The 22,456-nt window shown below is 43.2% G+C and overlaps 1 protein-coding gene across 2 annotated transcripts in view; it reads right to left on the reverse strand.

Annotated features, from left to right (window-relative positions):
* Positions 1-22,456, reverse strand: part of Frmpd1 (FERM and PDZ domain containing 1) — a 100,008-nt gene that overhangs the window by 54,112 nt on the left and 23,440 nt on the right. For both annotated transcript variants that reach the window (XM_075967299.1, XM_075967300.1), the window contains exon 2: positions 3,831-3,935. In XM_075967299.1, coding sequence (XP_075823414.1) covers positions 3,831-3,931 — 101 coding nt within the window. In that variant the 5' untranslated portion in view covers positions 3,932-3,935. The remainder of the gene's footprint in view (positions 1-3,830; positions 3,936-22,456) is intronic.

The following is a 22,456-nucleotide window of genomic DNA, read 5'->3' on the forward strand; positions in this document are numbered from 1 at the left end:
AGTTTCACATTACAGCCCACCATCCAAAAAGTCAGCGTGGGAACTAAAGGCAGGAGCTTAGAGGCAGGAAGTGATGCAGAGACCATGGTGGAACTTTGCTTACTGGTTTGTTCCTTATGGCTCAATTTGCTTTTTTCTTTCTTTTTTAAAACATAATTTATTTTTATTTCATGTTCATTGGTGTTTTGTCTGCCCGTATGATTGTGTGAAGGTAACAGATGCCCTGGAGCGGGAGTTACAGACATGTGAGCTGCTATGCGGTTGCTGGGAATTGAACCTGGGTCCTCTGGAAGAGCAGCTAATGCCAATCTCTTTAGAGCCTCAGTTTGCTTTCTGATACCACCCAAGAACCCCTGCCAAGAGGGCACCATCCACTGCATAAAATGATATGTGTATGTGTGGGTACCCAAGTGCAGGTATCTGCAGAGCCCAGAAAAGGCCTGACCTCCTGGAGCTGGAGCTGCAGGTGGATGTGAATGACCTGCTGTGGGGGCTGGGGATTGTCCTCTGCTATACAAGCTCTTAACCTGAGTCATTGCTCCAGCCCCACGGGTTAGCTCTTTCTAAAAGAACGCTGATACCGAGCATACTGTCACAGTGGAATATAAAGTCAAGTGGTCACCAGGGAGCCAGCTTCAATGCACTTCCTGGAATTACAACCACCCTAGGCTTCCCTCAGCCGAGGTATGTGCATCTGAATCTAATACTACAGCTGACTTTGACTAAAGAGGCAGCAGTAACACCCAGAAAACCTGAGTAGCTTTGAGAGCTGACACTCCCTGCAGAAAAACACCGGTTACGTAAGCGTAACTTTGCACCAGTGATTAAAGTACCAGTTATTTCATAGTTTAGCAGATTCACTCCTAGGTAATATAGTTGGAGCCAAGCATAAGATCTGACTATTATGTGGAAAATGGTGTGAAGACAAGAGAGAATTATTCAGTCTTTGAAAATCTGGGGGCAAAAAAACCCCAGAGAATATGTACTCTAAATGGAGTGACTGCAGGTAGCTGCTTCCTGGACCACATTACTTCAGGGAATTCTTCTCACTGCTGGCCCCGGCCACCAGGACACCCAGAGCTAATGTGAGTGTTCACATGCTAAGTCCTGGGCTTTTATTTGTAATGTATTTTTAACATCCCTATTCCTTATTTCAGTTTCTTTAGCATTTTAAAACTGTAAGCCATCCAGAAGTCCTCTTGGAAGGAGATAGGAAATTTAAAAACAAAACAAAAAAAAATTCCATGGTTTATTGGTTAAAAGCGCTGTCTGCTCTTCCATAGACCTCGGGTTCAGTTCCGGCACCCATATGGCAGTTCACAAGCATTTGTAGCCCCAGTTGTAAAGGGCTCAATGCCCTCTCTTGGTCTCTGCAGGCACCAGACATGCACATGTTGTACAACACGGATGCAGGTAAAAACACTCACATGTGTAAAATAAAACTAAAACTAAAAAATAAAATATTTGAGCTGGAGAGATGGCTCAGCAGTTAAGAACACTGACTGCTCTTCCAGAGGACCCAGGGCTCAATTCCCACATGGCAGCTCACAACTGTCTGTAACTCTGTGAGTTTGAGGGCAGCCTAGTCTACAAAGCAAGTTCCAGGACACCCAGAGCTGTACTGAGAAACCCTGTCTACAAATTCAAACAAACAAACCAAAATAAAACATAAACAAACCAAAATAAAAGCTAACGCTAGCCACAAATGAGCACACCTTTAATCCTAGCACTTGGGAGGGAGAGGAGGAAGGGATCTCTGTGAGCTCAAGGTCAGCTAGTGAGATTCTGTATCACAAAAGAAATAGGAAAGGAAAGAAAAGGGAAAGAAAGGAAGGTAGGTGAGATGGCTCAGTAGCTATAAGTACCTGCCACCAGAGCTGAGGACCCAAGTTTGATGCCCAGGATCTATCTCCCCTCCCCTCCCCTTCCCTCCCCTCCCCTCCCCTCTCCTCCCCTCCGCTCCCCTCCCCTCCTCTTCTTCTTCTTCTTCTTCTTCTTCTTCTTCTTCTTCTTCTTCTTCTTCTTCTTCTTCTTCTTCTTCTTCTTCTTCTTCTTCTCTCTCTCTCTCTCTCTCTCTCTCTCTCTCTCTCTCTCTCTCTCTCACACACACACACACAATAATAATAACAACAACAACAACACCAATATAAAAAACCAGGCAATTTGACAGGCATATCATGTCTATTTTGCAAAACCACCAACAGCAGCCCCAGCCAGAGGCTTTTGACCAGATTCATGGGATCAGGCATGAATTCTGTCCTATGAGGAAGGCATCAAGCCCAACCTGAAATGGGAGCGACCCCTGTCTCAACAGTAGGAGGGACAAGAGGGTCTCTCCCTGAAGGTGTCCATGCAGTTACAGTTTGATGGGAAGGGAGAAATGTTTTCTTCAGTCATGCAGCCAGTGGTAAGGGCCCATCTTCCTGTAAAACAATGCTATCCACATTCCTGCGAACAACCCTAAGGAAACTCAATGGGACACACACACACACACACACACACACACACACACACACACACGCCCGCATGTGCACATGCATAAATCAAAATAAAAATGAACATTAAAAAAACAGCACGTAGATGCGAGTATCTGGAAAGAGGAGGACGGGGATCAATGGAAGTGGGAGGGGCAAAAGAAGGGAAGTGTGTTGAATACATTACGTGCATATATGACAATACATAGTGAAACTCACTGTTATGTACAGTAAATATAAATTGATAAAACTGCTATTTTATATAAAATCTCACTATGTAGCCCTAGCTGGCCTGGAACTCATTATGTAGACAAAGATAGCCTCAAACTCATAGAGATCCGCCTGCTTCTGCCTCCCAAGTACTGGCATTAAAAGCATGTAACACTACACTTAGCTTTTTTCATTACTATAAATATAAAAACATTATTTGAAAAGCTATCAGGTAGGGGCTGGAGAGATGGCTTAACAATTAAGAGCACGAGCTGCTCTTCCAGAGGACTTGGGTTTGTTTCATTCCTAGCACCCACATGGTGGCTGACAAGCATCTGTGATTCCAGTTCCAAGGGATCTGGCCAGATGGCCTCTGTGAGCATTGCATGCACATGGTACAGACACATAAGCAGGCAAAACACCCATACATTTATGGGTTGAGAGTGGTCTTATGTAAGGCCCTCGGAAGCCTCTCTCCGAGACTGAGCTGTTAGAGTGAGCTAATTCTACCGGCCTTATCACATGGCCATAACGAGGCTCAGAGAACCCGGGCTCCAGCCGTGCAATCTGTAGTAAGTTTGTCAGTCAGCAGCAGACAGCTGTCGGAGTTCCTTCAGAGGGCTATGTCTCCGTAACACCTGACACTGTCACTTCAGTGCCGTGGCAGGACCAGATGGGGAATCCCAGACGAAAACGAAGGCTTTGAAATTTTATTCTAAAGTTTTCTCGTAGCAGCCATTTCAGATCTGTATGTGATAACATCTTACTTTGTTTAGAAAGAAACAGGGACCGTGGGAAAGGAACAGCTTGCCAGGAATGGGGACGTGGAAAGAACATAAACTCTTACAGCAAGTGCCCAGAAAGTGTATGCACATGTGTATAAGTCTATGTGAAGATGATGATGATGTCTGTGTGTGTTTGGGGTGAGTGTGACTGTACATGGGTGCATGTTGGGGCAGGAGCATAAGGAAAGAAAGACATTCCATTTAAACTGTTACCCTGTCCCATCTCTCTGCATATGGCAGACAATCAAAGCCAAAGCAGAGACACCAAGCCCAAAGTCCTTTCTGAACAGGCACTGCACAGGGGAGGGGGGGGTGCACCAAACCTCTATAGCACGTTCCTCTAGCAGCCCAGGAGCCTTACCGGGCTGAGCTGTCCCGGGAGCGCCGAAGCCATCTTGCCACCATTTGCTCTATTCTGTGTGCTTTCCGAGTCTGGGATAAACCGCCCTCCAGCTCTTCCATTTACCTAAATGGTACGAATGAGAGAAAAACATCCTTAGGACATGAACCCAAGCCTGGTACGGACTCTCTCTGCTACATCCATGGGATGTAGACTCACTGGGTAATAAATAGTCCCCTTCTAGCTCAGATCCTCACAGTCCACACAGAGCAAACATCTCAGCATCTGGCCTGAAGAATCCAGGCTTGTAGTAGACAGAATGTCTTTGTGTCTCCCACATAAAGATTATTAAGAAAGAAAAGCTAAGGTTTCACTGTTGAGTTGCCACCAGGACCTGCCAGCATGTGGCAATATTTTTTTCCAGATTTGTTGCTTGTTTTTATTACTTTGAGATAGTGTCTTGCTATGTGCCTAGGCTGGTCTTGAACTTGTGAAGCTCCTGTCTCAGCGTCCAAGTGCTGGATTTACAGGTATGCACCATCACACCTGACACAACAGAATTTCTTTTCCTTTTTATTTTTTTGAAGATTTGTTTCATTATATCTGTAGGAGTGTTGTTTTGCTCCCTGCTATACACACACAATATATGCATGTCTTTATGCCCACCGAGGCCCAAAGGCTGTTGAATTCACATGAACTGAAGTTACAGAGAGTTGTGAGCTGCCATGTGGGTGTTAGGAATCCAACTCAAGTTCTGTGGACGAGCAGCCAGTGCTCTTCCCTGAGATGCTGAGAAGCCTCCGTAGCCCACAGCAGCACTCTTTATCACATGACTGGCATATTCTTCTGACTGCTTTTTTTGCTCAGTGTTTTATACTTAATTTTTAAATAGTTAATTCATCTGCATAATTCCATACCAGCTTATAATAAAGATACGCGGGCTTTGTATTGTAGCTCAGTGGGCAGAGTGCTTGCTTGGCATTCAAAGAGCCCTGGGTTTAATTTCCAGGACGTCATGAACTGGGCCTAATGGTGCAATCCTCTAACCCCGGGACTCAGGACATGGAGGTAGTAGGGGGATCAGAAGTAAAAGGTTTTCTTCAACTATATGGCAAGTTTCAGGCCAACATGGGCTACATTAGACCCTGTCTTAGAAAAAATTTTATAAGGTAACCCTTAAGTCTTCTTACCATAATAAAAACAAATATCTATCCAGTAAGTACCCCCTTCCACCTGGCTCCTAAGCCCGTACTGTTCTCTCTCCTTCTGAGTGTCTTTATGCCTGTACAAGTAAATACAAAGATTTTCTTCTTCTTTTCATTGCAAAGGGAGCACACCACGAGCGCTGCTCTGCACCAGGCCTTTTCCCTCTCTTTGGAATACATACCCTAGATATCTTCCTACATCAGCACATAGCATCATCCTTCATTTTTTTTTTGCCAACTGATTATTCCATTGTATGGACTGTACTGTAATCTAAAAAGTAGACTTCTGTTGATAGACACTGGGTTATTGCCAGTCTTCTGCTATTATAAGCAATACTCAGTGAGTTATATAGTATATACATCATTTCTGCATGTATACAATTGCATATTGGACAGATGCCCTAGTGATAGGTCAAAAGCTGCATGCATTTGTGCTTTGATAGATGTTGTCAGGTCACCAAGAAAAGAGACATACTTCAAGATTGATGTTTCATAAATCAATATGTATTGATATTTCTATTGTCTAATCCATTTCACTTTTTAAAAACACTAGTCTCAATTCACCAAAGTAATTTCATCATAACCCAATAAACAACCATAGAAAATAAAAATACAACATTGGAAAATAAAATTGGGTACAAAAGCAAATAAAAACAAATTATAAGTGATTATGCTGTTTAACACCATACAATTGCTCAAGAAAACCTTGGAGACAAGGAGAATTTTTTTTTTTTGAGATAAGGTTTCTTTGTGCTGTCTTGGCTGTCCTGGAACTCACTTTGTAGAACAGGCTGGCCTCAAACTCACTGCCTCTGCCTCCGAGTGCTGGGATTAAAGGCGTGAGCAGCCACCACCTGGCTGACAAAGAGAATTATTAAGAAAAGCAAGCCATCTAAGATGGCCCCAGGAAGGGCAGGAAATCTAAAACGCCAGTTCCCATATGGATTTGTTAAAGAGCTTTACTTTCCCTCCCTCCCCCGACAGCAAGGACAGGCTCACAGGTGAGTTTCACAAATATATAAGATGAGGTTTTATTTTATGTAAAATTTATTTTTGAGAGCTGGGGATATAGCCCAATAGGCAGACTGCTTGCCTAGCATGCACAAGACCTTGAGAGATCAATCCCACGGAAACCAGGTATGGTGGCTGGCACACGCCTAGAATCATAAGTTCAAGTGTAAAACCACCCTCGCCTACACAGTAAGCGTAAGGCCTAACAGGACTATATGATACCCTGTCTCAAAATGCATGCACACACATCCCAAACAGAAGCTTCACTTTTTACTTAGAAATAATTTGGGATGTATAACAAGTTGCAAAGATAACACACAGACTTATTATCTGCCTGTACTCAGCTTTCTGGAAAATAACATCTTACATAATCTTTAATATCGTTTTGCAAAATTGAAACATTAGCATCAGCATAATACTATTAAGCAAACTGCAGGCAATATTAAGATCTCGCCAGTTCCCCCAGTGCTCCTTTCCTGTTCAGGACCCAATGCAGGATACTGTTTGGATTCAGACATTTTACTTCTCCCAATGCTATTTTGCATAGGAGAGTTTCCAATTGGTAGGGCCAGCGCAATCCACACACCAGTTCTGACAAAAATGGCACAGTGAGGCGAAAGTGTAGCCTTCCCAATGACTAATGAAAAGTCAGTAATCTGGAAAATAACGATCAAGGGCCAGGTGGTGGGGGCGCACGCCTTTGATCCCAGCAGAGGCAGGCAGATCTCTGAGTTCGAGGTCAGGCCAGCCTGGTCTACAGAGCGAGTTGCAGGACAGCCAGGGCTACACAGAGAAACCCTGCCGTGAAAACTGAATCATGATCATCAAATTGAATCCAGAGCAACTCACAGAGTGACAGGGGGGCATCTCCCAGGGGTTCAGAGAGAGAGCTAGGATACCCCCAAACCAAGCCTTGAAAACCTGGAGGCATACGCTTTTCAATAAATGGAAGCAAGCAACAAGCTATGAACAAAAGGTAAACATAGACAGGCTACAACGAAACACATTTTCTAGGCTCCGTGATCCTCCACCGTCCAGAGACAGCCACATCTCTTTGTGGCATGCTCACTCAGACATGATAGTGAAGATCGGAGTGAACAGATTTGGCGGTATTGGCCACCCTGTCACCACAGCTGCCCCAACTCTGGCAACCTGCATATTGTTGCCATCAATGACTCCTTCATTGACCTCAGTGGGTAAAGTGCTTGCCAAACAAGGACAGGAGTTCAGCTCTCCAAACCCTACATCAGTGCCTGGCAGGTATGGCAGCCTGCTTGTAATTCCAGCCTCAGAAGGCAGAGACAGGGCACCCTTGGTGTAGGCTTGCTAGTTAGACTAGTGGTCTCTGGCTTCAACTGAGAGTCTTTGTCTCAATGAAAAGATGCAAAGCCAAGGCTGACTCCAGTACACACCTACACATACACGTGCCCTCACTCAAAATCAGGCACACTGACACACAGATGATTACAAAAAACAGAAACAGAAAAGAGCTTCTAAACAATTTGGTAGAAAAAAAACAGATCAAATATAAAAACTGAGAATAAAAATGACATTAGACTTAAAACCCAAATATTACAAATGCTGGCTGCTTTTGCAGAGGGACCCGAATTCAGTTTCTAGCACGCACATAGGGAGGCTCACAACCACCTGTAACTCTAGCTCCAAGGATCCAACGCCCTCTTCTGGCATCCAAGGGCACCTGCACACATTTGCACATACACATATGTACATACACATATAAATAGAAATCTTTTTTACAAAGGAAAGTATGGGCCACTATTTGACTCATACAGTAAGAATTAATCCTTACTTACCATGATAGTTAGTTATCATAATTAATAAATCATGCAAAAAATTAACGAAATACGCAATAGCAATATAAGAACATTTCCTATGGGGCTGATAGTGGTACAGTAGTGGCCTAGGAATGTATAGTCCTGGGTTTAGCCTCCAAAGCCACATAAACTGAGCAAAGTGGTCACACCTGTAATCCTAACTGTCAGAGGATAAGGAGGTCATTATCAGCTCCACAGGAAGTTCGAAGCCAGCCGTGACTAAACTCTGTCTCAAAAAAGAACAATATTAGCCGGGCGGTGGTGGCGCACGCCTTTAATCCCAGCACTTGGGAGGTAGAGGCAGGCGGATCTCTGTGAGTTCGAGACCAGCCTGGTCTACAGAGCTAGTTCCAGGACAGGTTCCAAAGTCACAGAGAAACCCTGTCTCGAAAATCCAAAAAAAAAAAAGAAAAATATTTTCAAAAATATGCAGTAAAATACCAGAGGAAACAACTGGAAGAGTTTAAAGATGCTGTTTTTAGGGGTTGAAAGTTACCGATTTATCCTAGACATTTTTATATTTAAAATGCTTTTTTTTGTCCGAGACAGGGTTTCTCTGCGGCTTTGGAGCCTATCCTGGAACTAGCTCTGTAGACCAGGCTGGTCTCGAACTCACAGAGATCTGCCTGACTCTGCCTCCCGAGTGCTGGGATTAAAGGCGTGCGCCACCAACGCCCGGCTTAAAATGCTTTTTAATTTTAAATTATTTTCACTTAATTTTTAGGCTTGAATAAGATAGGCTTAAAGTATTAGGAAGGGCAGTGAAAGTAAAATCACCTCTAATCCCACTCTCCAGTGTTAGCTTTTATTTGTCATTCTTTTATTTTTACACATGTACTTTTTTGTTTGAGACAGGGTTTCTCTGTGTAATCCTGGCTGTCCTAGCATTCCCTCTGTAGACCAGGCTGTCCTTGAACTCAGTGATCTACCTACCTCTGCCTCTTGACCACTTGTGATTAAAAGCGTGCACCACCACCACCACCTGGCTCATTTTTAAATTAAAATGAAATTTTATACTTTTCCCTCTGCTGCAGGAATTCCTTCAGCCAGTAGCTTCTGAGATACCAAACCACTTGGGCATGGCCTCTTATACTATAAATGCCAATGTAAAGCACACACTTGCTCTCTCTCTCCCTGGCTTCTGGATTCAGTTCCTGTTCCAAGTTTGTGCAGAGGACTGTGAGTTTCCTATTATATGACAACAAGCTAAGGAAATTATAAAGAGATTTTCTACTTGCTCTTTCTATAACTTGCAGGAAGTAACCCAAAGAGTACTCAAAGGAATGAAATATGTCAGATGGATGTGTTCCACTTTACAGAATTTGGAAAATTAAAATATGTACGCCACACCATTGACACTTATTCAGGTTTTCAATGGGCAACTGCCTTGAGCTCAGAAAAGGCGGATTCAGTAATCACTCATTTATTAGAATTTATGGCCATCATCAGCATACCTGCACAAATAAACACAGACAATGGTCCAGCATATGTATCTAAGAAAATGAAAGACTTTTTTGCTTATTATAATATAAAACATATTACAGGTATACCAAGCAATCCTACAGGTCAGGCAGTTATAGAAAGATCAAACTATAAAGGACATGTTAAACAAACAGAAAGGGATGAAAAATACCCCAGAAATAAACTGCATAATGCTTTATTAACCTTGAATTTTCTTAATACTAATAAGAAACGAACAATGGCAGCAAGAGACATTGGATAAAAGAAAAGACTTCTGAATTAAGTCAGTCAATGTATTTCAAGGATGTGTTGACCTCAGAATGGAAACCGGGAAATGTGCTACATTGGTGAAGGGGTTTTGCTCTTATTTCCACAGGAGAAGAAAAGCTATGGATACCATCAAAATTAATAAAGATTCAATTTGAAAAGGAGAAACCACTTGAGACAGAGAAATGGCAGCTCATCCACAGAGGTGACAAGCATACAGGAGGTAAGGAAACCTCATAGGGGTTGGGCAGGGTTCTGTTCTTGTCTTTGCAGGAAAATACTCATCTTCAAAAAGTCAAGAGAACCTAATGATGTTTGAATGCCTAATGAGGAAAAGATAACTGTCCAGAAAGAATCACTGAACAAAGAGGAATATGAGATATGAGATGAGGACAGGTCATTTGCAAGGTAAAATTTCACATGTACTATATATATATCCCAGTAGTAATATAAACTCACTTAAAAATCAAAGCTGGCTTTGGAGTTGGACAATATGTATCCTTCTCTAAATCCAAGCATGTTGTTAAAAGAAAAATTCAGAGTTTCTATCTCATGTCAGGAGTCACCTGGTATTGGACAGAAAGAAGAAAGATCTTAGGAAAATTTTACTTTTCTTTATACCTATTTTGACTATATCATATCTTTCATTGAATATATGTCTATATGAATAATGTTTGAGTTTTCCACAATGAACAATGAATTTTCCTGCAGTAATATTTGAAATTTCCAGGAAGAAGATGGGGCCCCACAATGATTCCACCTTTTGATATGATGTCATGATGCTGATAGTGCTATTTTAAGACTGATTTGGGGTACCAGCTGCTCAAGATGGTTCCAACTTGGTTAGCCAAAATGATGCACCTTCTTACAATGTTCTGGACAGAATTCCAAATAAGAACTTCAGAAAAACCCTACCAAATACTCAGAGAATATGCAATTATACAGTAATCATGAAACTTAACCATCATTTTACTTTTACTGGATCCCATAGAAAGAACATCGCCTCCATGATAGCTGGAAGTAATTCTAGAAGATGATGTCTCCTCTCCCAACAAAGTTTTCCTCAGGGTTAGGGACATCAATTGGGGGTTGATTATAACTGGTACAGGGTTGGGGGTTGGAGTGAAAATTATGTAGGCTCAGAGGTCTCTTTAAAAAAAGGAAATTGGATGGGATAATAGGTAGATTAGTGTGAGCTTATGCACACTAATAATAATAGTGAATAATAAAGTGAATACATGTAGGCTATTTTTTATAGACAATGTACATTAATATAGATTCCTGTATATTGATCAAATTCAAATTATATTTAATAGGCTATTTCTGTTTACAATATTTGTGTACCTATGCAAAGTTACTTTGTCATATTGTATGCATGTATGCTTCTAACTCTGCTTAAGACATTTTGTATATTGATACAATTTTAGGATATAGTTATCATATTGCACTACACATTTCTACTTCTGATCAAGATACTTAAACATTGTTTACATTTTGAGGTCATTGCCCTCATTTGCTGCACAGCTATTTAAAGATTGTTTGATATTCTAATATGAAGTCTTAGTCTTTAAGTTAGATAGGTATTAAGAATTATAGGTCAATAGCCATTCATGTTTGTCATATAATAGACTAATCAGGCTCTTTAGATACAGAGATTGTATTTTGCATAGATAGGTAATCTTTAACCACTTCAAAGAACTGTAGAATATGGCATTTAAATAAATTAGTTCTGTTGACATGAGATACAATTGCTCCTGGCAGCACAGATCTATTCCCGAGAGAATGTTGAGCCCAGAAGCACTTAGAGCTTGTTCTCTTCTTGGCAAGACTGGCCTTTGGGCAAGGAACTGTCCATGCCTTGACCACTGACAAAATGCAGTGTCCAGACAGGATAAGCAGGATATAAGAAAAAAGACTGTCAAACCTTGCCAAGACAGGGTAAGACGATTCTGAAAATTCTCCTGCCTCTGAAAATGGTCTGTCAGTTACTCTAGGCCTCAGCCAAAGTTGTTTGCTTCACTGTTGCAAATGAGACTTTGGGTGATTGCCCAGACAGCCAGTTGTCTCTGTCATTTCTTGAACCTTTTGGAAATTGCTTGATTGCACTTCCTGCCTACTCAAGTAATATATCTCCCCCTTCTCAGGCCTTCAGTGGGGTTGACTAGTTACTTTCCTCTTATGATTTAGCCACACCATTTCTAATACAAGTCTTAGATTGCTTAGGATAGAATGATTATTGAAACATTTAGCATATGTTGCTTGCTTAATATTGTTTATGCTGGTTGTAATTCTAATTTTTATACTTGATATTCTTATTATATATAGTTTTGTATTAGGCTTAGAACTCTTTTATTTAAACAAAAGTGGGGGGGGTGCTGTAGGAATTCCTTCGACCAGTAGACTTTAAGACACCAGCCCACTTGGGCAGGGCCTCTTATCCTATACATGCCAATGTAAAGCATATGCTTGCTCTCTCCCTCAGCTTCTGGATTTGGCTCCTGTTCCCCATTTGTGCAGAGGACTGTGATGTGTGACTCTACCCCTACATAAATAACCCTTTATTACATGCAGTTCTGAGCTAGTGTGGGATTATTTTGTAACTAACCCTTTATTATACGCAGTTCTGAGCTAATGTGGGATTATCTTGTAACTTCCATCTTTACTCTCTTATAGTTTCATGGACACCATTCTAGATCAAATATGAGTATTTATGCTGTCATCTCAAATGGTGTTATAGTATAGTCTTTTTTCTGATTACAGATTATTCAATAAATCTATCATCAAACATTGTTTTTAATTTTCACTTTTACAAAACTTTGGAGGTGAGTCTCTTGGTAAAGTGCTTGCCACAAAACCATGAGGAGCTGAGCACCCGTGTACGGGGCAGAGTGTACAGGCAGGCAGAGAGAGAGAATTCCTGGGACTCACTGGCTGGCCAGTCTAGCATAATGGTGAGCTCCAGGTTCAGTGAGAGACCTGGTCTCAAGAACTAATGTGGAAAAAGACAGAGAATAGCACTCAACATTAACCTCAGTCATCATATACATATACGCTGTACATATGTGTACACACATGCACACACAGAGCTTTGCAAAATGAAAATCCTATTCATGGCAAATAGATATCAGTTATTTTCTTGAGATAAGTATCTAGCATTCTTTAAGCACATACTCTTTGTGTTTGGTTGTTGTTGTTTGAGAAAGGGTCTTTCTATGCAGCCTTGGCTGTTCTGGAACTATGCATACAGTGCTGGTCCAGAACTCACAGAGATCCCCCTGCCTCTGACACCCAAGGGCTGGGATGAAAGGCGTGTGCCACCACTGCCCTGCTGGTATATTGTCACTTAAAAAATCTGAAGTCTATGTTGCTTCTAAGAAAGCACCAATGCACACTCCTGCAAGAAAGGAACTTATAAACATTAATTATTTTTTTCGTTATCAACATGATGAAAACAGTGCCAAAGTCTTGACCCAAACACTTATATTCCCGGAGGCCAGACAGAGGGCTCAGTTGTTAAGAGCACTAGCAGCTCCTCCAGGGGATCAGGTGTGGTTTCCCATACCCACATGACAATTTACAAGGGTTTTTAACTCCAGTTCCAGGGGATCTGACACCCTTTTCTGGCCTCTGCAGGCAGCATACACTTGTGGCACACAGACATGTAAGCAGGTGAAACACACCCAGACACAGAAAATAAAAATAAATAACTGAAACAATTTTTAAGTATTTAAAATTTGGGTAATACAGAAAGTGAAAATTAAATATTCATACTCTCATAAACACTCAACTTATCCCTTAAGAATATGTTCTAATAGGATGGAGAAAGTTATGTCTGGCTATTGGTTCAAACATACTTTGAAAAAGTACAGAAAACATCACCCTATCACATTAAAATAATACAAAATACCCATGCCATTTCAAGCATCTCAGAGGTCACATGATCACATGATCAACATCTATTAACAATATGTTAACTCCCACCTAAGTTTACAGAAACCCATATTTTACATATTAAAGTATGCTTTCCAAACACTAGGATGTTCTACTCCCCTATTTTTTAATGACATGGTCTCACTATGCAGCCCTAGCTGGCCTCAGAGTTACAGAGATCTCCCTGCTTCTGCTCCCCAAGACTCTGCACTTCTAAGCTGTACAAACATGGTGTTCATTTTCCATCACAAGGGCTCGGTACCATGAGATTTAAGTTACTTGGTGACTGGTTCATCTAAATGCTTCTCATAGGCCCTGCTTGTTCATATTTACTCTTCGTCCCTTTGTTCCTGATGGCTTTCCCTGGCTTCCTACTGGAATGTCTACCCTCCTTACTTAGAATAAATACTCTTATAATAAAGGTTATTTAATGTTCCCTTGCCACAGGCACAAAACTCACAGTGGGTTTCTGAGATACAATAGAAGGAAAAGAATGTGGGTCTTAGATTCCAACAATACAGAGACAGGAAAGTCAATGTGTAGTGATGTCCCCGGGATATTGGTCCCAAGGGTAACTGCCGCCACGAGTCCATCCAGGGAATCAAGTCAGCCGGCAAGTCATGGAGTACGAATATTAACACTCTTGTGAGCGCGCGCAATATACTTTCAAGGAACTAGGACGGTAAGGGAGTTTAAAATCAAGCCATGTGACAACTCCCTGAGAATCAGAGAATGCCGGGCTAGGGATGAGGGGCAAATGCCTAATATGGGCGAGACCCTGGATTCCATTCCCAGCATGGAAAGGGGGAGGAAAACAATATGAAAATGCTTACTGGACTAAACCTGGAGGTAGCCTGCATCATCAAGGCTCACAAACAGCCAAAAGGCTGCTATGGACAGTGCATATCCATATGCTATGGACGGAGATCCGGGTTGACGGAGAAACGCCGCAGAGGGAGGGGCTTCAGTTCGCTCTCAGTCAAGACCTTTACAGAGACTCAAGGATGGAGTGAGCTTTCTTAAGAATTGAGATTCTGGTCCATGAAGGGACTCAAGCAGAAGTTGAAAGATTACATGACTGTAAAAAGGATATGAGAGAGAAATTCGCAAGGAGTCAGACCCAGGCAGCTTCTGTAGTTCCTTCAGCCACGCGATTGGAGTCTCCACTGGACAGATGTAGGAGCCAGGAGAACCGGCGTTTGCTGTCCTCTGCTTTTGGTTTAAAATCCTACAGTGCGTATTTGGAAATTCTGAAGTGACCACAGATCACAGAGGTGTTTCTCTGAAGGACCGCAGAATTTTCTGACATCTCACGCATACCCACAAGAACTGAAGACCAGCCTTCCTTTCCCGCTGAAGGTCATCCAACTGCAGCATTTACTTACAGAGATTGTTAAACTGCTGCCAAATACAGTTTAGCTAACTGATTTCTATAAACGTATATGACTCTAATTAAAATAATTAATTTGCATTATATATCTGAACTGTGGGTAAGCCCGGGCCTTCATCTAGGAATCTCCAAAGACCAGACAGATGGTTACATCAATGAAGCCATTAAAAGTGCTCCCTGACTCAGCAAGGTCCAAGCCGGACCATTTAAAGTCAAGAGAACGACCTGCTAATGGCTTTAATATTCGCCTGCGCTGCTGGGCTAATGGAAAAAAGCAAGATGCAGATAATCCCCAACCATTTGGGATCTCTGCTGCAATCGCAATGCCAAGAATCATCTGGCCTCTGATGGCTCCGTTCTTCGCTGCTGGCACCATCTCCTTGCATCACAGTACCCTTCCCTGCAGCTGACCCCACCTCTCTATCACCCGGGTCTCCTGCGGCTGTGCTCCCGTGACACACCAGTTATGGCCTCTGCGCCCTGCCTTTAGGTCTCCTCTGCCCCATGCTAAGCATCCTCAGTTCCTTTACAGTTCTTTGCAGTCCAGGGTTGCTTTAGACCAGACCTCTCAGGTTATGTACCATCTTAGCACTGACCCCTTAAACGGCCACATTTTCAAGCAGAACCCGTTCCTGGCTGTGTGGATTGAGCTGAGTATGAAGAGAGTATTACAAGAGGACAGTCATCTTAAACACAATTAGGCTTTAAATTGAGAATGTAGACACCCAAACGGGAGCTGAGGGGTGGTACTAAAAGCTGGCACAAGCTATGGAGAAATTAACGACAGGGGGCAAAGGAAAGGCGAGGGTGAAGGGCAGAGATTACCCATGCGATAGACTTGGAAGCTGGATGGTAGGTAATCCAAGCGGACAAGAACAATGCAGAGGGTGTTCAACTTTCAACAAGGGGCTCAGGAGATGAAAACACAGCAAAGAAATGCAAAAACCATAATGAAAGGTCTTGAGCTGAAAAGTATGTTTCAAATATAAAGGACACAAAAAGCAATTCTGGGGTGAGCTTCAAGAAAGGCTCCTCACACACTATGTTTTTGAGTTGCAAAGAGAGAGAGAGAAGAGAGAGAGAGAGAGATTACCCTTAAAATTTATTTTAAAAAAACAAAAAGAAAATGATCATCTTTGAAAGAGATTAGGCTTCTGTTTTCATTTTTTTTAATTATGTGTGTGCGCGCACGCATAACAAAAGATAAGAGCTCCTAAATCAAGAGACGTCAGCTCTCCAACAGCGCTCTACCCAGTGGCAAAGGGGCCGGGCAGGGCAGTCAACATCTTGGCTCATTTCTTCTCTGGTTTGCACTAACTTCTTTAATCGGCTCCATGAGGACCGATCAGCTTCAGCCTCATCTACTGAAACTGAAGAGTTCAATGACCTTGTTCCCCCATGGAAAGAGCTAGAAATAACAACAAAATGATAACTGTAAGAAAATCAAATTCTGTCCTCAGAATTAATAGAAAATATTCTTCAACGGAGAAAAGGAGAGCATATAACCAGGCTGCCTTAATGATGCAAGGATAACCATAAGTTTAAAGTCATATCAAGATTATTCTAAAGAAAGGATATAGAAACCAATTTTTATTCATGAATCACTCACACAATTCTGAGATAGGAACCAAGTAAGAAAATGTTAATTTCTTAAGTTGAAAAATAGATACATAAGGTTCACTTTATTACTCTGTTTTTGTGTACATTTAAATTGTTATTCTTTTTTAATTAATATAGATTTTAATCTTTACATTTTATTACACATGGCTCCCCAAAGCCATTTTCATGCACATTTATCATATTCTTTGCACCCATTCCTTTCCTTTATAAAATTCTTCTTAATAAATGTTCTAAAATTTAAAAATTGCTAACAAACTTCAACATTATAGGGATTATATATCACAATTAAGTATTATCCTAAGAAAGCTTCAACTAAAAAATTATTAATATATTTTATCTTATAAATAGAAATGAGAATAATATAAATGCATATAATACTATACATTGTAAGCTATAGGTCACTTGTTACATTAACCCAATTTCCTTGTGTCAAACAACATAGAAACACCATGTGATTCTACGCCATTTTAAAAACAAGAGTAGAAATATTTTGCTTAAAGGAGAAAATAAAACAGTATTCACTGGAATGGAGTTGCTAGGGAGTAAATGAACATGAACAAGAGATGAGAAGGTGGCTGGAGAGATGGCTCAGAGGTTGGTAGCACTTCCTGTTCTTCCAGAGAACCCGGTTCGGTTCCCAGCATCCACATGCAGTCCACAAACATCTCTAAGTCCAGCTCCCTCCACGTGCACCAGGCACACACGGTGCACAGACATGCAGGTAGTCAAAACACCCACACACATAAAAATTTTTGAAGTCTTTTTAAAAAAGAGGAAACACGAGAACCACAGCCCAGGAAGAACTGACTGAGAGGTGTCAGGTGGGGTCTGAGAGTTGCTCATTTTATCGTGGTTCTTAGATAAAACTTGGGGTCTCCTGAAGAGAGCGCCGAGCTCAGCTTGCTCTCTGTGCAAAGTCACAAAGCCTCGGGCTTATCTCTGCTTAATCTCACCAGCAATTTTCACAGACCTGAAATGCTGCCATCCTTTTATTCCTCTAGGGTTCCTTATCTCTAAATTCTAAGCTTTTTGCAAGTATATAACTCTATCATCTACCAAAAGATTGCTCTCATGACAAATTTGGGGGGAAGAGGTGGGTTAGTTTCTCATGACTGATGAATACCTAAGAATACAGCTTAAGAGAGAGAGAGAGGGTTGGTTTGAGCTCAGTTTCCAGTTCACGATGGGCTGTAAGGAAGGGTTTGTCTGGGTTCAGAGTCTCCAGTACGTGACTGGCTCCAGACTGAAACGTCACAGGCAGTAGACACAGCAGCTGTTCACCTCACCGAGAACACAGGATGTCCTTCAAAGCACTTCTCTAGTGACTACTTAGTCCAAAGAGGTTCCACCTTCTAATAACGCCAATATATGATTCCATCAATGGATTAACTCATTGATTAGGTTGGAGCCTGGGGACCCAATCACTTGACAAAATCCCACCCCTGGCGATGAAGGCTTCAATACACAAGCCTTTTAGGGGACACAGTGCTCAAAGCCTAATGAGGAGAAACTAACATTTTTACCTACAGATTCGTGCGCTAATTTGAAGAGACCATGTGACATTGCTCTAGTACAGTGGCCACCAGGACCCCATGAAGGCATTTCCTATCTCCTCCCTCGAAGGATCCCAGTCAACTCGGGTCTGATACAGAATCTGTTCACAAGTCATTTCACCTGGGCCATAAAAATAATCTGGGAAAAGCTGCACGGAATTATTTCATTTCTTCCGTGCCCGTGGCTCCTCCATCTTCCTTTCCTCAGCTTGTCTTTCCAATAACTATCTCCCTCAACACGTTTTGTTTTACAGAAAAGGGCTTCGAGTGCCTAACAGGAGTTTTACCGTGAATCAAAGAAAAGCCAGTGGCTCCCAGCTGCTTAGCTAGGTTTCCTTATCCCCCGTAGCACGAGTGGTAGACACGGCCCTCCCTGCACCCTTTCCTGGGCTCACTTTCCATCTGATGCTCATGATAAGCTGCGTGATTAACTTCCCACCCTACACTTGGGAGTGTACTGGGCCCTGGTCGTCAGCATCCTTGGGCATCTCACACTGAACCAGGTGCAAACGAGACACAGGAGATGGCTCTCGAGAAAGCACCCAGAGTCACCACAATCCGTGGCAGCATTCCCAAACGACCTTTCGGCATGAGCAAACTGCCAGAGCACCGTCCTGACGGCACACGGGATACGTGGAGAGGACACGACAGCGGGGCGCCTCCCCAGTTAATGGCACCCTAAACACTAATAGTCACCAAACCATGCTCTGGTCAGGCCTGACTTTCCCCTAATCAAATAAAAATACACATGCAACAATTTTAACAGAAACTATGATTCATTCATATCATCACCCCAAATCATCCTCAGTGCTGCGCAGTGTAAACACAGTGTTCTTGGAAATGACGGTCCAGGGTATCCTGGGATCACATGTCCTCAGATTCCACATCTGCCTGACAAGACTGGGCATCTCAGAGAGAGATGAGCTTCTTATCTAACGCTCTGCAGATGGCCTCTGCATGGCCCTCTGGGAGCTTCAGGAAGGCAGCCGCCAGGATTGATGGGAACTCAGGCTGTGCCTTTTTTTTTTTTTTTTGAACAGTGATTTGGGGGCATGGGGCCCAGGCCACTCCAAGGGGATGATGGGAAGTTAGTCCACACAATTCATCCTCCTTATCAGATGGAGAGTGAGCCCTGGGAAGGATGTGGGAAAGAGCTGACTTGAATACCAGTGTGGCCTGTACCTCACCTCAGCTGTCCTAGGGCCCCTGAGGCAACCCTCAGAGATCTAGGCAAATGTCACTGTTGAATTACATGCAGCTGCCAAGCCCCTTGTCTTTACTGGGCGAGGGACAGGGCACTCTCCATAGGGAAACACTGCAATCAGGTGTCCCCCCCCCCCCCCCGGTGCTGTTACCAGTTAGACACAGGACCCAAGTCACACCCCTTCACCCTCAAATCTCAGTGTTCCTATCCGTAAAGTGAAGGATTTGTGTGAATGAACTCTGAAAACATGACTATATTACAGGAGTGGGTGTCTTCATCCCCCGGTGCTGAGGCCAGAGGCACTCAGCCATGCAGGCTTTTTATGTGAGGGCTGTGGATTTGAACCCGGGACTTAATGCTTGCACCACAAGCATTCTTAACTTACGGAGCTGACGCCCAGCCCTGCTTACAGTTTCCTATGAAAATCCAGAATACAGAATCTTCTTTGTACTAGGTATTGTTCTAGGGCTTGGGACACACTGGGAACAAAACCCTAACCCCTCATACATTCTGATGGGGGCTCCAATTACGCGAAGCACAGTGAAGGAATCTAGAAATGCTACAAGATGGAATGCTAGGGGAATAGAGGTGGAATCAGGCTCAGTGCCTTCACACCGCATGCCATGACTCTGAGATCTCACTGCGGCTCCTCTGCGTACATCTCCAGAGAGCCCTGGGGTTCTGCCTGTTTTTCTAATTTTCCGGGTCAGTCTGTACTAGGGTACTTAGCTGTGACATGCCTCAACAAACACCACCACTTCGCTTTCCTCCTCCCCGAGCCGGCTCTACTTTCTACATCTTCCTTTGACCCGGAGCAGCAGGAGGATGCAAGACAGAGACCGTGCAATCACAATCCTGGAGGAGCCAGAGAAACATACCACCTAGTTCCGAGGGGTACAGAAGGACCACCTACCTGCTGGAGACCTCTAGCTTCCAAGCAGCTCCATGGGCTCGGATGCTCTCATCTGGTGTCATATCACGACCTTTCCCCTTCTGTTTGGGCTCAGAGGTCTTCCCCAGCGACCCTCACGTCAAGAGCAGACGTCCTGCTTTGGACCCCGACTCTCACCCACCATGTAGCTGGGAAATTACCGTAAGGTACCCAGAGCCTGTCACCAGAGAAATGGGACATCTCTCCCACCCGACAGTAATTACATCACATACACAATGGTGGGCTTGTGCTGTTAAAGGAACCCTGGGTGCTGCAATGCACAGCTATCACTGGGCACCCCCAAGGGAGATTGAGTGGAGCTGAGGGAGGAAGGGGTGCGACGGTCATTTCAGGTGCTGAAGAAGCTTGGACACCATGAAAGAGAGTGAGAAGAGACAGCCAGGGAGCCTGATAACTAGAGAAGCCTAGAGAAGACCCAGGAGAAGGTTCAAAGGGATTATATCAACAGTTTAGAGAGTTCTCAGTAAGTTACACTTAGAATAATGCTGACCAGCATGTCCCCTCCTTGGTATACAAAGAACCGAAGAACCGAAAACAAATGGTCAAGTTTGTACACTAATGTTCATGGGGCGATATTTATAATAGCTGAATGGCAGAATCAGCCCAAAAATGCATCAATGAATAAATGGATAAAGACGTCATGACATATTCGTACAATGCAATATGTTTCAGTCACTTTTTAGAACGCAGTACCACTACGTGTTATGACATGGATACGTCTTGAAAACACGAGGACTGAAAGAAGTCAGACGCAAAAGATATTTAATGTCCAGAGTTAGCAAGTCTATAGAGAGGCAGAAAGTAGACTGGTGACTGCCAAGGCCTGGCAGGAAGGAGGGACTGAAAAATGCTGCTTAATTGGGTACAGGATTTACTTGGGGGATGCTAAAAACTTTAAACTAGTTAGCAGTAATGATTATGCAACACTGTGCAGACATCTAAATACCACCAAACTGCATCCATTAAAATGGCTAGGGCTGGAGATAGCGGGTAAAGGTGCCTGCCACCAAACCTGAAGACCCGACTCCCAAAATCCGTTCTCTGTCCTCCGCACGCATCTGTGTATGCACACATGCGTGCACACGCATGCACACACAGAGACACGGAATGAGAAAGAAATGAGAGAAAGAATAAAAAGTAAATTCCTGTCATGCATTTGACTATTTCAAAAAGTATGTAACTGGCCAGGTCAAATGTATACAAAGAAGCCAACAAAAGCCATCCTGTAAGGAACCACAGACCCAGCAGTCAGGACCTTTCCGGGCAGGGCTCGATACTACACAGGTGTACAGAGTGCCCATGAGCAGGGATAGGGGTCCACAGGGACCTCCCCAGCACAGCGGTCTTTAGAGCTGGTGGTGTCTGCTGTCCCCCAGGCACTGAGTAAGAGTCTCTTCCTTCTCCACAGACACGCTGGTTATTACAAATGTCTTCATTCTCATTAGTGATAGAGGTATTGATGACCACCTGGGGATAATCAACCAAATTGTGCAGTGAGGACTAAGATCTCGATCTGTGTTTTTCCTATGAAATGATTGATCAGATGTTACTAGGCGCCAGAAAATTTCCAAAACCCTCTGGGCATATTTGATACCATAAGCACCAAAATCAAAATCTGCAACAGCATTGCTTGGGAACTTTCGACCAAGGGGTCCTGGAGCCACGGCTCACCACTCCAGCAGACCCCACTGTGACTCCACGTCTGTCTGTCGAGGAAGTTAGGTGGCCTTCCAGTCCTATCCGACCAAAACCAACCACAACCTAAGCATAGCAGAGCAACAAAGGCTTCCAGAGCTGGCCCAAGGTATGCTCCACAGGGCTATGACCCAGGGCAGGTGACACCAAGGCTTTACTCCCCCCTGCGATCCCTTGTCTGAAGTTTGTACCCTTCCCACAGGAGATCCTGGCCATGGTCTTAATCTGTATATTTTAAATCATAACCTAGGGTTTAGATTCGAGTTTGAAGAGTTTTTATCCATCTCAAGCTTAAAAAGGGACCTTAGTGTGACAGAATGACTCACTCCACCACATCAACCCCCTCTTTCACTGGGACCTGCGCTGGGCATCGTAGCAGGGACCCAGGTTACCCAGTCATGGTCCCTGCGCTTGAAGAATTCCTCATGTTCTAGAGAATATAAAACATACAGGCTGGGTGGTGGTGGCACGCACCTTTAATCCCAGCACTCGAAGCAGAGGCAGGTAGATCTCTGTTGAGTTTG

The sequence above is a fragment of the Microtus pennsylvanicus genome, chromosome 3 (assembly GCF_037038515.1).
Source record: "Microtus pennsylvanicus isolate mMicPen1 chromosome 3, mMicPen1.hap1, whole genome shotgun sequence".
In the NCBI taxonomy this organism is placed as follows: Eukaryota; Metazoa; Chordata; class Mammalia; order Rodentia; family Cricetidae; genus Microtus; species Microtus pennsylvanicus.